Raw genomic sequence first — 12,434 nt, 5'->3', positions numbered from 1 at the left:
AGATGGAGTGTAGCTAGCAGAACAGAAGCACAGCCAGGTCCAAGCAAAACAACGATCCCTGGTGATCTCACCTCCTACTTCCTACAACAGGCCAGAGATAATGGACTCACACCAAACCTATCTTGGTCCCCTGCAGGGGTGGAGGTGACCTCCTTAGATATGGCTGTGCATTGCTTATTTTCTTAGTAGGAGTCAGAATGTCTGGAGGGAACCAAACCAGCCTCGGTCCATGTGCCATCAGAAGAAGGCAGCTGCCATGAGAGAGTGAGGGTCAGAATTGTAATCTGGTAGGGCCCCATGCAAGAGAATCACCAGGGACTCTGGGATGCCAAGGGTGGGGGTGGTATCCAAGGAAGGGTCCAGAGGTGGCAAGAGCTTCTCCCCTGTCCCCAGCTGTTAGTGAGCCACGGAAGCCCATAGCCCCACACTAGGCTAGGCCAGCTCTATCCCAATCTCCCCGACCTAAGAGGTCCTGCCCAGGCCACTCACTGGGCACCTCTCCTCATCCATGTCTGCTGGTTGTGGCATCTTCCCGTCTCTGGGAAGTCCTTCATATTACTGAGATGACTTTTTTCGCTTTGTTTCCCTGGGAGAAGAGGATACAGCCTCTGGTCTCTCCATAAGCCCTGTGGTGGGCTGTGGCTGTCTAACTGAACTAGGATTCTGGAATGTACTGGCCCTTCAATCTCTTCTGTGGTTTTGTCAGAAGATTTGGAATGCATCCTTTCTTTTCTACTCAGAGCCATAGCTACACACACTGTTTTAAAACAGTTTGTTTCCTTCCGCGGGGAATTCTATAACTTTCTAATTCTGTTTTTAAATAAAGTGATGGATTTTAATTACCCATGCAGGTATTTCATCTAACACAGGGGGCCTTTTGGGCTGGAATGAAGTGGAGAGCTGAGTGTACGCTTGCTGTTTCCTTTCTTTCCTATAGTTTTACAGGGTTGTTTGCTTCCTTCTGTGGCAATATTCCTTCAGTGGGAATATAAAGTCACTCTGCATTTCTCTTTTCTTCGTTTTCATTTTCTAGCCTCTCATAGTCTTTCCCATCTTTACTGACTCCTCTTTGAAAATGAGCTGCAGTTAGGTTCATGCATTGGTCCAAAGAAACCAACCCTTCTGACAATACGGACATCAGCCAGGATATTTCTAATGGTTCCCCGATTGGCGTTTGCTCTATTTTTTCCGTTTTTTGTGTGGTTTTTTTTTTGTTTTGCTTTCAGTTTTGTTTTGTTTTTTATTAAATTTATTGGGATGACATTAGTTAATAAAATTATATAGGTTTAAAGTGTACAATTCTATAATATATCATCTATATGTTATGTGTTCACCATCCAAAGTCAAATCTCCTTCCATCACCATATATTTGATCCCCTTTACCCTCCTCTACTTCCCCCTCCCCCCTTTCCCTCTGGTAACCACCAAACTGTTGTCTGTAGCTACGAGTTTTTGCTTATTTGTTCGTCTTGTTCATTTGTTGCTTTCAGTTTTATATCCCACATATGCGTGAAATCATATGGTTCTCAACTTTTTCTGTCTGACTTATTTCGCGTAGCATTATAATCTCAAGATCCATCCATGTTGTCGCAAATGATACTATGTCATCTTTTCTTACAGCTGAGTAGTATTTCATTGTATATATGTACCACATTTTCTTTATCCAGTCATCTATCCAGGGACTCTTTGCTTGTTTCCATGTCTCGGCCACTGTAAATAACACTGTAATGAACATAGGGGTACATATATCTTTAGTGATAAATGTTTTCAGATTTTTTGGATAGATACAAACAAGAAGGATTACTGGGTCATATGGTAATTTTATTCTTAACTTTTGAGGAACCTCCATACTGTTTTCCATAGTGGCTGTACCAGTTTACATTCCCACCAGCAGTGTATGAGGGTTCCTTTTTCTCCATAACCTCTCCAACACTTGTTATTTCTTATCTTGTTGATAATAGCCATTCCAACAAGTGTGAGGTGGTATCTCATTGTGGTTTTGATTCGCATTTCCCTAATACCTAGTGAAGCTGAGTATTTTTTCATATATCTGTCAGCTGTTTGTATGTCTTCTTGGGAGAAGTATCTGTTCAGGTCCTCTGCCCATTTTTTAATTGGATTGTTTGTTTTTTTGTTCTTTAGTTATATGAGTTCTTTACCTATTTTGGATATTAGCCCCTTATCAGAGGTGTTGTTTGCAAATATCTTCTCCCATTCAGTTGGTTGCCTCTTTGTTTTGTTGACAGTTTTTCTAGCCCCAGATCTTCCCTTACAGTAGTATATCTATGAAGTCTAGGGCTCTTGAACCAACCCCAACCCAAATCTACTCCCCAAGGTAGTCCATGCTACCAGCTAGTGAATAGACACCCAGACCTCTCCTTGTGCATTTACGTATATTCTAACATGCCCAGGGATCAGAAGACATCAGAAAGACACCCAACTTATTATTTTCCAAATGGATAATGAGTCAACACAATTTACTGAAAGGTCTAGCTTTCTCAAACACTCCAACATGCCCTCTATATCAAATAGTAAATTTTCAAACATATGTGGATATACATATTTCTAATTATATCTAAAACTCTATCTGGGTAGATAAATAGATCGAAGGATGTCTAGCTAATATATGTGTATGTTCATATATATTATATATTGTATGTTGTATATGTTTGATATGTAATATTAGATATCTCTGTCTACCTATAACTTGCTGGTTTCTAGTGCTCTATTATACGGCCTTGATCCGCTTGGCTATTCCTGCTCTAATAGCACTGTATTACTTTGTAATATTTGAAATCTAAAATAAGGCTATGCTAGCCCATGTGGTTTGAGTATCTGTGTTGAACAAACATGGGTCCCCCACATCACAGAAAGTGAACCTAAGAAGCGTGCAGAAGGGACGCGTCAAACCTTTCCGCCTCCTCCTGCTCCTCTCCACTACCAGGGCCCGGTGAAGGTGGAGCCCAGCAGACTCTGGCCCTGGAAGTTCTCCCCAGTCAACACATAGCCCTGGCCTCTCTCCTGGCAGTTTCCCGCCCGCTCCGCTGGGTCCCCGCTGACAGTCAGCCCGCTTCCAGGAGGGGTGCAGGGCCCCAGCCTGATTATGTGCCCCCCACCCCACACTGCCTGATTCTGCTAATCAGCCTGCCCTGCTTCTTCAGGCACTGATTTCCAAGGCAGCCAAAGCTCTGGCAAGCTCTCAAGCAGCTCCTGTGAAGCTACATTACAAACCGAAATGAGTCCTGTTTTTAATTTGGTTTTTCTTCCCCTGTAACAAGCAAAGTTCACATTATAGATAAATTGCCTGGAAATTCCAATTTAATAAGGCATATGCATTTTTCAGGCCTAGAAGCACAGAAAACATCCTGCACGCTGATATTTTTACACCGAACGGTGTATTAAAAAGACAGCTCTGAAAATGTCAGAAATTTACATAGAGTGCCAAGCCAGTTGGTCAAAAGGGCTGATCTGATAAAAGGGCCCATCAGCCAGGAAGTGGAGGAAGAACAGGCTGGTTGGTGGTGGTCTTGAGATGTTCTCCCTGCTGGGGTAGAAAGCTCCGAGGCTGGGGAGGATAATACCTACAGTCCAGGTCTCCCGCCCAGCTCTTAGTTTGGATTGCATGAGCACAGTGTCACCCAGCGCCTGGACACTTGGGAGTGCTCAGTAAATGGAGTGTCCCGTGTCCTGCTCAGTCTGTGGCTGCGATTCTGAGTAGAAGTAGCAAGCTGCCATCAAGGAAATCTAGGACACCAGCATGCCTCCCCAAGGTCTCTGATGGGAAGAAGCCCCAAATAAAACAAACTAACAGAGGGAAGCAAAATTAAAGGGCCCTGTGAAGACACAATTAACTAGCACAACAATGGATACTTGACTATTCTTTAAGAAAGAAAACAGTGAGAGCTATCCTGTAAAAACCCTGAAGCCCTGGCTTTCCCTGGGCATGCAATGCGTTCTTAGGGGACAGCTTCTGAGGTAATGCCTGTGAGCTTTTTAATGCACATAACGACTCCTTTTGTAAGAAAAGAACCAAACGCATTCATTGTACTGCAAAACTGTAGCAATGTGAGACCAAAAACATGACAGAGGGAGAAACAAAGAGCATTGTTTCTTTGCCAACTTGAAAGCCTGGATTATTTAATTCAGTTTTATATTTATATTCTAGGACTCTGCGTTGAGTAATCAGAGAATAAAATACGATCCATTTAAATTTTTCATTATTTCCAATATGTTAAATTGCCACAAATCACTCCTCAATCAAGAGTGAACTTGTTCCCCGATAAGATGGGAAACAAATGTTCCCTTTCCTCGCATTTTCTGTTTCCGTGATTGTGGCAACTGAAAGAGAAAGGATGCTATAACATATCCTGGGCAGCCACTGTGTGCCAGGCATTCGACTTGGCCCCAGGAATGCAGAATGGCCAACAGTGGCCCCTGGACTTGTGCATAAGGAACAGACTGTATCGTGATTGGCGTTTCACACACGCCTGAAAGCTGGCATACCTGTTCTGAGTTCCAGCTCTACCACTTCTTATCTGTGCTGCTTTGGGCAAGTTGCTACCCTTCTCTGAATCTTGGTTATTATCACATCTTTAAAGCAGGGATGACCCCAACTTCATCTGGTTGGTGTGAACCACAAACATCCATGTGCTGCTGAAGTGTTTAGCACAGAGCCAGGCACAATATGCACCGAGGAGCTTACCCAGCTTACCCCTCTTCCTGACATTAAGGAGCTTAGAGTTTGGGGAAGGCAGCAGACCTACAAGGGCCCATCTTATGCTCCAACAGGCATTGTAATCTATGCACGCGCCCAGCCAGGACCTAGAGGAGGAAGTGAGTAATTCTAACTGGGCAACTCCTACAGGGTGACCAAGAGGTGGCATTTCAGCCGGGTCTTAAAAGACAGTAGGAGTCGGCGGGTGGATGCATAGGTTGCAATCAGAATGAAAGACGGGTGTTTTTAAAGAAGTTCATTCTCAGGACTGCTACATTTCTTCTGTTTTTAAGAATATGGAAATGATCATTGAGGCAGCAAGGGAATGTGGGAAAATGAACTGCATTCATTTTCTCCATCTGTTCTCCGTCAACTGCTTTAGCTTCACAATATTGTTTTCCCAGGGCTCCGTGGAGTGGGAATCCAAAACATTCAGAGGGATGGTGCAGGCCCCATAAAGAGAGCGCACACTGGGATGGGCCCTGGTGGGCCCCTGACGCACTGATGACAGCATGCCCTCGCCATGCTCTGCACGGTGCCTCACACACTTTGTGTCGGGCTCATTTGGCCCTCACGGCTCCCCCATGAGGTCACTAGGTTTGTCCCACCTCCCGGGGTGGGAAACAGAAACACTGAGGAGTCGCGCATCCAAGGTCACACAGTGAGAACCCACGTCTTTGACACCCCAGATTCTGTGCTCGTCACTCCAGGTGGTGCTGACAACATGTGTGGTTGGGCAGAGCCAGTGTGTACAGTTTAAGAGCAGGGCCCTGGCACTAGACGGCCAGGGTTCAAATCCTAACGTCGCCATGCATTAGCCCTTGACCTCGGTAAAAGATGTCTTCCTAGTTTTGTTTTGTGTTTTGGAAGAGGTTTTGGGGGTTGTTTTTGGTTTTGTGGTTTTGTTTTGTTTATTTTTGCACAGGAATGCTATTTATGTTTTCCTTGGCAGAAAGTCAAATGCTACATTTTCAAACAAAATTAAAATCCTACTTAAAGTCTTTTTTAAAAATATACTCGTACAAGTAGGTTTAAAATGATAGAAGTTCTGTGAGCTCTAAGAAATCTATAGCCTGTGGTTTCATAACAGAAACAAAATTAAAACAATTAAAAGATCTGTAACGTCCAGCATCCTCTCAGTTTCCTCATCTGTAAAATGGGAATGACAGTATTAGCGGCCTCACAGGGTTGATGTGGAGGCTGAAAACATAGATTCAGGAAGCTCTTAGAACAGTCCCTGGCCCACAGCAAACACTCCATTTAATTCTGGCTGCTGTTGATGCTATTATTATTAATGGGTGCTTCCCCCCGGAGGCTGTTACAGGAAAGACCAGACCCGATGCCTTCTGGGAAGCATTAGCAGAGGCCTGTCCCCGGTCCCTGGTGTCATTCTGCAGTCCATGGTCTGACTCTTCTACTTCGCAGGAAAAACACTGAATTTGATTCATGCACACAGAGGTGCTTGTGTCCGTTCACTGCACCTAAATTCTCAAGGGATTGATAGGAAACCAGACTGCTTCTCTATGAATTAAAATGAGACTGTTGTGTCATAGGGACCGTCCGTGCCTGGTGGAAGCCCATAGACATCCGGGGTTGGTGCTGAGGCTGCAGCAGAGCCTGGGAGCAGGCAGAGGAGCTCCCTAGCTGGTGGTCAAGCTGGGATGCTGAGTGCAGGCCTGCCCTTCCGGGGGCAGCACTGAGCTGCTCCCAAAAGGCTGATGGCAGCTGCTCAGATGCCCATTCCCTTTGATGGTGGGTAGTTTCTTACTCCCCAGCTCCCCTTCTCAGACCCTGGCTGCCCAGCCCTCCTTTCAGTGACCACAACCTCCCTCAGGTACCAACCATGTTGCAACCCCCGAAGATTACCTCCAGGTCATGGATGAGGAATCGGGCTGGCTCCCATTCACCTGGCCACACATTGTGAATAGCCCACCCCCCACCACCCCCAGTTTCCCCTGCGCGTGAATAATCCAACCCATTCTAGATTCATCCTAATTCTATCCTCAGAGGTAACTCTTTCTCAAAATTTGGGAAATATCTTCTAACCACCCACCAATAAGTTATCTGGGCAGCAGCTTAGTAGGGGGGTTCAGAACCAGGGCTCTGGGGTCATACTGCCTGGGCCCAAATCCTGACTCTACCACTTTAGTAACTGTGTGGTTTCTGTCTCAGGTTCCTTATCTGTAAGTGAGGATATTATACCTACTGCATTAATTGCCTATTGCCACTGTAACAAATTACTACAAACTTGGAGCCTAGAAATGTATTCTTCCCCAGCGCTGGAAGCCAGAAATCCAAAATCAGTCACACTGGGCCAAAATCAAGGTGTCAGTAGGGTGACACTCTCTTTGAAGGCCCTAGATGAGAATCCTTTCTTTTCTCTTGCAGCTTCCAGTGGCTACGTCACTCCAATCTCTGCTCCGTGGTCCCATGGCCTTGTCTTCTGTGTGTCTCAAATCTCTCTCTTCTTCCCTGTTATAAGGACACTAGTGATTGCATTGAGCTCCCTCTCCTCCCAATAATCCAAAATAATCTCCCCATCCCAAGATCCTGAACTTGATTAGACCTGCAAAGCTTTTGCCATATATGGTAGCATTCACAGGTTCCAAGAACTAGGAAGTGGAGTCTTTTCCACTCTGAGGACTAAGATGGAAATTCCAACTCTTCATTTGGAGACTTGCAATCTTGTTGGTTACATCAGGTCTTCAACCAAAACTGGCAGTATGAGGCAGAGATGATGAAATTCAGGTATCTTTGCCAGACTGATGAGCTAGCAGTTCTCCTGTCTCTTCAAGGGTGTCTATTTCAAAGACTGGTGGTGAAGTGACAGTGGACGACTGACAAGCATCTTTCTGGCTTAAGTACTAACGGGGCTGGAGCTCCAGCAATGAGTCGCTGAGACAGTCCCCACATTACCCAAGCCACCCAGTTCAAAGAAATCTGAGTCCTGTTCAGTGAGTCTCCCTGATAGATAAGACTTTCATTTCTTACGTTATGCCCTTTGATATTATTAGAATTTCCTACAATGGGCAGGTGTGACTTTTACAACCACCTCAAAAAATAATAATAACATTTTAAAATCTTGGATGGTTTCCCATTATCCAGAATCCAAACCCCTCACAACAGTGGTTCAGATTCTTAATAATCAGTCTCTCCAAACTCATCTCCGTTCAGTTTCCCCTAGAGAAGCTATGTTCCAACCACAGCCATCTACCTTCTGATCCCTAAATATTCATTCATTCAGCAACTGTCTAGGGAGTGTGGTATATGTGCTAAGCAATGTTTTAGGAGCTGGGGTCATAATCGTGAACAGATATCCCTGCTCTCATGGAACTTACATTCTAGTGAATATCTCTGTTGCATGTGTCAAGTGTGTATTGTTCTCTCTTCCCAATTGTCTGTCCTCTCATCTCTGACAACATCCCACCCACTTCTCCTGTCTTAGTTTAGATGCCGCATCCCCAGGGCTACCCTCCATTGGAGGTAATGACTTCTTCTTCCTCCACATGTCCATGTGCCCTACCTGTATCTTCATGACAGCTTCTCCTACCTGGTCTTCATAGGAGATACATTCAAGGTGTAAAAGCAACAAAACTGGACTCGGACTCTGGAGACGGGCTGCGGATTCTGCCTGCATGAGAGACGGGCAGATAAAGGGTTCCTGCCTCACAGGCTTGTCATCGGGAATAAAGGAGGCAAAACACTTAGCACAGAGCAGGCCCAGAGTTGATGGACAGCGTTGCTTTCTGAATAAACAACTGTAACTATAATGATGTTTTTGGATTTGTGTTAAGAATTATCTGGCACCTAGTGTGGGAGTTTGTGCCCAGCACCCAGTGAAAATTTCTTGAATCTATTTCAAATATAATCTGACATTGTTTGGGGATTTATTTTCAGGTATTCTGTTTACAAGGATCCAGCAGGCTGGCTGAATATTAACCCCATCAATGGGACTGTTGATACAATGGCTGTGCTGGACCGTGAGTCCCCATTCGTCCACAACAGTGTGTACACTGCCCTCTTCCTGGCAATCGACAGTGGTGAGTAACGTGTTTAATGCCATCAAGTATATTTTCAACTAGAAATATATTTTTATGTTTCTTCTAATATGCGGAGAGGTGTTTTTGGAATGAATATTAGCATGTGGAGGGCAGGGAAAGTGAATGTTCAAATACACAGTGAGTCAGTACCATCCCCAAGTCCTGGCTCTCAAGTCTTTGTCCAGTTCCAGGTCAGGGCAGTGAGCTCAGTGTGCTCCATCTCAGGTGGGCACTGAGGTTAGGAAGCCATGTTGGTGTCTTTCATGGTGGTGTCACACTCTTATCTGGAGAGAGGGTTTTTTTCTTAATGCAAATTGAAAGAAGGTCCCAGATGATGTCACGGATGCCGATGATTGAGTTGTTCCCACAGCTTTTATCCTATTATGATAGGCTACCATGGAAAGACGGCCGGTGCACTCAGTCGCTTCATAATCTCAAAGCAATTGCTGTTCATTCAGAAGCTAATGATGCAACATCCATGTACTGGACTCCATTCTAGATACTGGGGATAGAACAGTGAGCAAAGAAAAATGACTGTCCTCTTACAGCTAACATAATTGTGAAGACAGGAAGAAAATTAAAATACATGATACACTGTTACAGGGAAAATAATGAAAGCCTACTATTTGCGTATGAAATGGGGGAACAGCAAACAGGTAGGAGATGCCAGGGAGTTACAATGTTAGCTAAGTGGCCCTGGAGATCCTCACTGAATAAGTGACACTTGAGTGAAAACATGAAGGAAATAAAAACTAGAACAGAGAGAGTAGGTGGTACATGAAGGGAACGGGGAGGCAAGTCATGTAGAGTCGTGGGGGCCCCCATACTAGCCTTGGCTTTTACTTTGTGTGAAATGGGATGCCGCTGCTGAGTTCCGAGGAGAGTTCAAAGTGCCACCATCACGCTGCTAATCAGACAGGGGACAAGGGCAGAATAGGGAGACCTCTTAAGAGACTGATGATAATCTAGGCAAGATGGTATCTTGGACCAATAATAAGGGAGGGGATGAAAAGGGATCCTATTCTGGGGACATTCTTTATTTCAGACGCAAAGGATTTGCCATTGGCAGAGATGAGGGGATCAGAGTTGGTTTTGGGGGTATGTTAAGCTGACATGTCTACTGTGTCAATCACATAAGAAGTTTTGCTCTCCCTATTATTCTTAAAAGCCAGGTATTCAAAGCTGAAGATTCAGTTTTGAGTCCTATGTATCACAATGAATACTTTAGGGCTCTTTGTATATACCCTTCATTATACTCAATAATGGGTGAACTAAGAATTCTCAGCCCCCCTCTCTACTACACAAACCAAGTTGGAGCCAAGTCTCTAAGAAGTGAGCCATCAGTGTGACATGCAGCAGGCAGAGAGGGCTTCGAAATAAAGTCAACCTTTGAGTGTGGCCTTGAAAGACAGATAGGCTTTGGATAAGAGCAGGGTCAGGAAGTAGAGACGCCTGAGAGCCTAGAGCAGGGGAATCAAAACTAGAAGGGAATGCGGCCTGGGAGATAAGAAAAGGAAAGGGAAGAGTTGTGTTCACTGTGAGTGAAAATGGAGAAATCTATTTGGATGTATATGAAGATGTCATAGCTTCAAAGCATCTCAAAATTCGGACAAGTCATTGTCTGAATGATGGGAACAGGCAACCAAAAGATCCCAGAATTCTTGAGAAGTAAATTGACGTGACGAAGTAGCATGTAAACATTCATCAACAGAGACCTGGATAGTGTGCTTGGTCCTGGAGACTCAAAGATGAATGATACAAGATCGTTGTGCTCAATGAGCTCATGAGTTATTTGGGGAGTTGGGCTAGAAACAGAAGATTGCCATAGGATGTCATGACTGTTCTGATGAAACTAAGCCCAGAGGAGCCCCCGGTAACCCCTCAGGGGTGGTCACAGGGACCTTCAATGAGTGACGAAGGATAAGTTGAGAAGAAGGTAAGTCACTCTAATGGAAGCCTGAAAGAATATGGGTATATAGAGCATTGAAACGTTGGTCAGCATTCCTGGAACTAGCATGGTAGGCTCCCTGTGTGCGAAGATAAGGGAGTAGAAGCAGGCAGGCACCCATCTGTTCAATGCCTGATTTAGAACAGGTGCTCACATATCTGTGGAATAGATCATGAAACAGATCATAAAATGCTTTCTACGCTATGCCAAGGAATTAGACTTGATTATTTTGCTTACTTGCCTCCAGAATAAACTTTGCGCTTTAGAAAGGTAACTCGTATGGCTGTGCAAAAAAATGGACCAGATGATGACAAGACATAAGGCAGGGAGGCATTAGAAAGCTGTGGCAGAAATCAAGCTAAGAGAAGTATAAGCCAAAACGAAAGCAGTGAAGTTATTTTGGGTGGAATGAATCTAGTTAGGAAGTAAGTTGAAAGCCATAGCAGGTATCTCCGTTGAAAGGGTCAGGGTATGCCTGGTGGCAATAGAAATGGACCAGAAAAGATGAATCTAGAAAACATTTGGATGGAAGAAACAAGGCTTTGAAGAAAAGAAAAAAGAAAAAAAACCACATACTCAACGTGAAATAGTGAAAGGTGATATTAAGATGTCTAGTTCAGAAACCAGGAATGTTTATTCTGTTGACAGAAATGGGACTGGTTTCAAAGGATTGTTCCCATGTTGTCTTTATGGGGTGGATGTTGAGATGATGTCCCATGAGGACACTGGCAACATGGGACTGAAATAGAGATGAGATGTTTCTTAGGAAGTCACCCATGAAAAGAGATGGGAGCCATCAGAACAGATAAGTTTTGTAGAAAGAATATGTCTAGACAGGAGTTCTAGGGGCACAGTGGATGACAATAAGCCAAGAATGTTTAAAATGCTGTTCAAATGAAAAGCATCAATTATGGATCAGCTAAAGTAATGATTGCAGAGTTCTGCACTACATAAGAGTATCTGTACTTGTAGAGAAAAGTCTCACCTAAGAATACCATCAAGGAAGGTTGAAAATAAGCAAGTAGTACAGTCGTCATTGCCTTATGATATGTTTTATGCAATTAATCATAAAAAAAATACCTTAGAAATTAAGTACTTTAATTTTGCCAGAAATGAGAGCCTTCTCTCAAGGTATAACTGAGCAAGCTGCTTCTAGACCCTGAGGCTCAATTTCTACTTCTATAAAATGAGGAAGATAATTCCTACTTATAAGGTTGTCATGAGAAATGAGAAACTGAAGAGCTGTGCCCTCTAGGCTCCCCATCCGAAGCCATATTAAATGTTCAATAAATGTTAATCCCATCCCAATGGGGGTTATAGAAAGGAAAGAATGGAAGCAAGAATGATCCTCAACAAAAATACGGCTGGAAATCTGCTTCTTGTCTAACTCAGTTAATATTAATATCAGGCAAAGAAATTCAAAATCTAATGTCACAAATGTTTCCAAAAGGATGGTAATGTCCCAGAAGATGTAATGGTAAATAGAAAACAAGTTGGCATTAATATACAGAACCATCATTAGAGATGATAATCTTGAAGGCCCAAAGGACATAGAGCAAAAAGAGCATAAACCTTAAAAGACCCTATAAATCTGATAACTTTTTTCTAAGCCTCCTTTTAGTCACTTCCTAAGAATTTATCTCTAGGAATTATGGTTAACCAGAAAAAAAAAAAAAAAAAAAAAAACAGCACTTACCTATTAAATCAAAGTTGGTATTACTAACTGATTTCT

At 43.7% G+C, this 12,434-nt stretch overlaps 1 protein-coding gene across 1 annotated transcript in view; it reads left to right on the top strand.

Moving 5' to 3' along the window:
- The window catches only part of CDH13 (cadherin 13), a 985,128-nt gene that overhangs the window by 949,734 nt on the left and 22,960 nt on the right, over window positions 1-12,434 (top strand). The window contains exon 11 of the mRNA XM_019743731.3: window positions 8,612-8,754. Within this exon, the coding sequence (XP_019599290.3) occupies window positions 8,612-8,754 (143 nt within the window). The remainder of the gene's footprint in view (window positions 1-8,611; window positions 8,755-12,434) is intronic.

The sequence above is a fragment of the Rhinolophus sinicus genome, chromosome 8, assembly GCF_057876585.1.
Source record: "Rhinolophus sinicus isolate RSI-liver-muscle chromosome 8, RSI-T2T, whole genome shotgun sequence".
NCBI classification, from domain to species: Eukaryota; Metazoa; Chordata; class Mammalia; order Chiroptera; family Rhinolophidae; genus Rhinolophus; species Rhinolophus sinicus.
The sequence above is the reverse complement of the archived record's forward strand: the minus strand, read 5'-3'. Positions and strand labels throughout refer to the sequence as shown.